This window comes from Mandrillus leucophaeus, unplaced genomic scaffold (genome assembly GCF_000951045.1).
Source record: "Mandrillus leucophaeus isolate KB7577 unplaced genomic scaffold, Mleu.le_1.0 Scaffold10, whole genome shotgun sequence".
Taxonomy (NCBI): Eukaryota; Metazoa; Chordata; class Mammalia; order Primates; family Cercopithecidae; genus Mandrillus; species Mandrillus leucophaeus.
The window spans coordinates 5,957,567-5,959,689 of NW_012098098.1; the positions used below are offsets into that span (position 1 = coordinate 5,957,567).

A 2,123-nucleotide genomic window follows, 5' to 3' on the forward strand; every position below is an offset into this window, starting at 1 on the left:
TGTTCATGCCACTGCACTCCAGCTTGGGCAACAGAGTGAGACCTTGTCTCAAAAAAGAAAAAAATAAAAAAGAAGAAGGGACCAGATCACCAGACATGGTGGCTAATGCCCATAATCCCAGCACTTTAGGAAGCCAAGGTGGGAAAATCATTTGAGGGCAGGAGTTCGAGACCAGCTTGGGTAACACAGTGGGAACCCATCTCTACAAAGAATGAAAACAATAGCTGGGCATGGTGGTGCACACCTGTACTCCCGCTGCTCTGAAGGCTGAGGTGGGAGGAGTGTTTGAGGCCAAGAGTTTGAGGCTCAGTGAACCACGATCACACCACTGCACTCCAGCCTGGACAACACATGCAAGACCCCGTCTCAAAAATGTGGGAAGGGCAGGGCGCGGCGGCCCACACCTATAATCGCAGCACATTCGGAGGCCAAGTCTGGTGGATCACCTGAGGATGGGAGTTGGAGACCAACCTAGCCAACATGATGAAACCCTGTCTTTACTAAAACTACAAAAATTAGCCAGGCATAGTGGCACATGCCTGTAGTCTCCACTACTCCGGAGGCTGAGACAGGAGAATCGCCTGAACCCGGGAGGCGGAGGTTGCAGTGAGCCAAGATCGTGCCACTGCACTCCAGCCTGGGGGATAGAGTAAGACTCGGTCTCCAAAAAAAAAAAAAAAAAAAAAAAGATGGAGGGACTAGATCACTGAAAACCAAGAGAAAAAGCACTTAATAGCAACAGAATCGGAGGTGGTTCAGATATAGGAGGCCTTCAGAATGATAACATGCTACTTTCTTCATGTAGCTCCCCTGCTCAAAAACCTGCACTGCTTCCCCTTGCTCTTCAATGGGGCAGTCACTACCTTCTTGGCAAGTAAGTGGCTTTGCACAATGACAAGAAAACAGCTGAGAACCCTGGGTTTCAGTGTGGACTCTGGCTAAGTCAGGGGTGGTCTTGGACGAGTGATCTCTGGGCCTCAGCCGCCTCCTCTGCAAATAAGGCAACTGGAAGAAGTTCCTGCCTCTAACTCTTCTCTCCCGGCAGGTGCCCTAAGGGCTGAGTCACTGTCACAGGGTTCTGCTAGTGAGGTGGGCCTGTGTGGATGCACACACTGTGAAAACTCATCGAACTGCACACTTACAAGTGTGCATTTTGGGCTGGGCGTGGTGGCTCATGCCTGTAATCCCAGCACTTTGGGAGGCCGAGGCAGGCGGATCACAAGGTCAGGAGTTTGAGACCAGCCTGGCCGATATGGTGAAACCCCATCTCTACTAAAAAATACAAAAATTAGCCAGGCGTAGTGGTGCACACCTGTAGTCCCAGTTACTGGGGAGGCTGAGGCAGGAGAATCGATGGAACCCAGGAGGCAGAGGTTGCAGTGAGCCGAGATTGCACCACTGCACTCCAGCCTGGGCGACAGTGCAAGACTCCATCTCAAAAAAAAAATAAAAAAAGTGTTCGTTTTGGCAAATGTAAACTAGATCTCAATAAAGTTGGGTTTTTTTGTTGGTTGTTGTTGTTGTTGTTTTGAGAGAGAGTTTTGCTCTTGTTGCTCAGGCTGGAGGGCAGTGGTGCAATCTTGGTTCACGGCAACCTCTGCCTTCGGGTTCTAGTGATTCCCCTGCTTCAGCCTCCTGAGTAGCTAGGATTACAGATGCCCACCACCGCACCCGGCTAATTTTTGTATTTTTAGTAGAGACGAGGTTTCACCATGTTGACTAGGCTGGTCTCGAACTCCTGACCTCAGGTGATCCACCTGCCTCGGCCTCCCAAAGGGCTGGGATTACAGGCTTCAGCCACCGCGCCCGGCAACTTTTTCTTAATAGGGGCACTATTTACACTCCCAGCAGCAGAGTATGTGGTTCCAGTTGTTCCACATTCTTGTGAAAAAAAAATATGAAACTAATTTTTTAGACCAGTTTTAGGTTTAAAGAAAAATGGGAGGCCAGGCGCGATGGCTCACGCCTGTAATCCCAGCACTTTGGGAGGCCAAAGCGGGCGGATCACGAGGTCAGGAGATCGAGACCATCCTGGCTAACACAGTGAAATCCCCTCTCCACTAAAAAAAATACAAAAGGCCAGACGCGGTGGCTCAAGCCTGTAATCCCAGCACTTTGGGAGG

The 2,123-nt window shown here is 50.2% G+C and overlaps 1 protein-coding gene across 1 annotated transcript in view; it reads left to right on the forward strand.

The window, feature by feature from the left end:
• Positions 1-2,123, forward strand: part of ZFPM1 (zinc finger protein, FOG family member 1) — a 101,977-nt gene that overhangs the window by 93,264 nt on the left and 6,590 nt on the right. The window contains exons 9-10 of the mRNA XM_011972433.1: positions 806-874; positions 1,046-1,089. Coding sequence (XP_011827823.1) covers positions 806-874; positions 1,046-1,089 — 113 coding nt within the window. The remainder of the gene's footprint in view (positions 1-805; positions 875-1,045; positions 1,090-2,123) is intronic.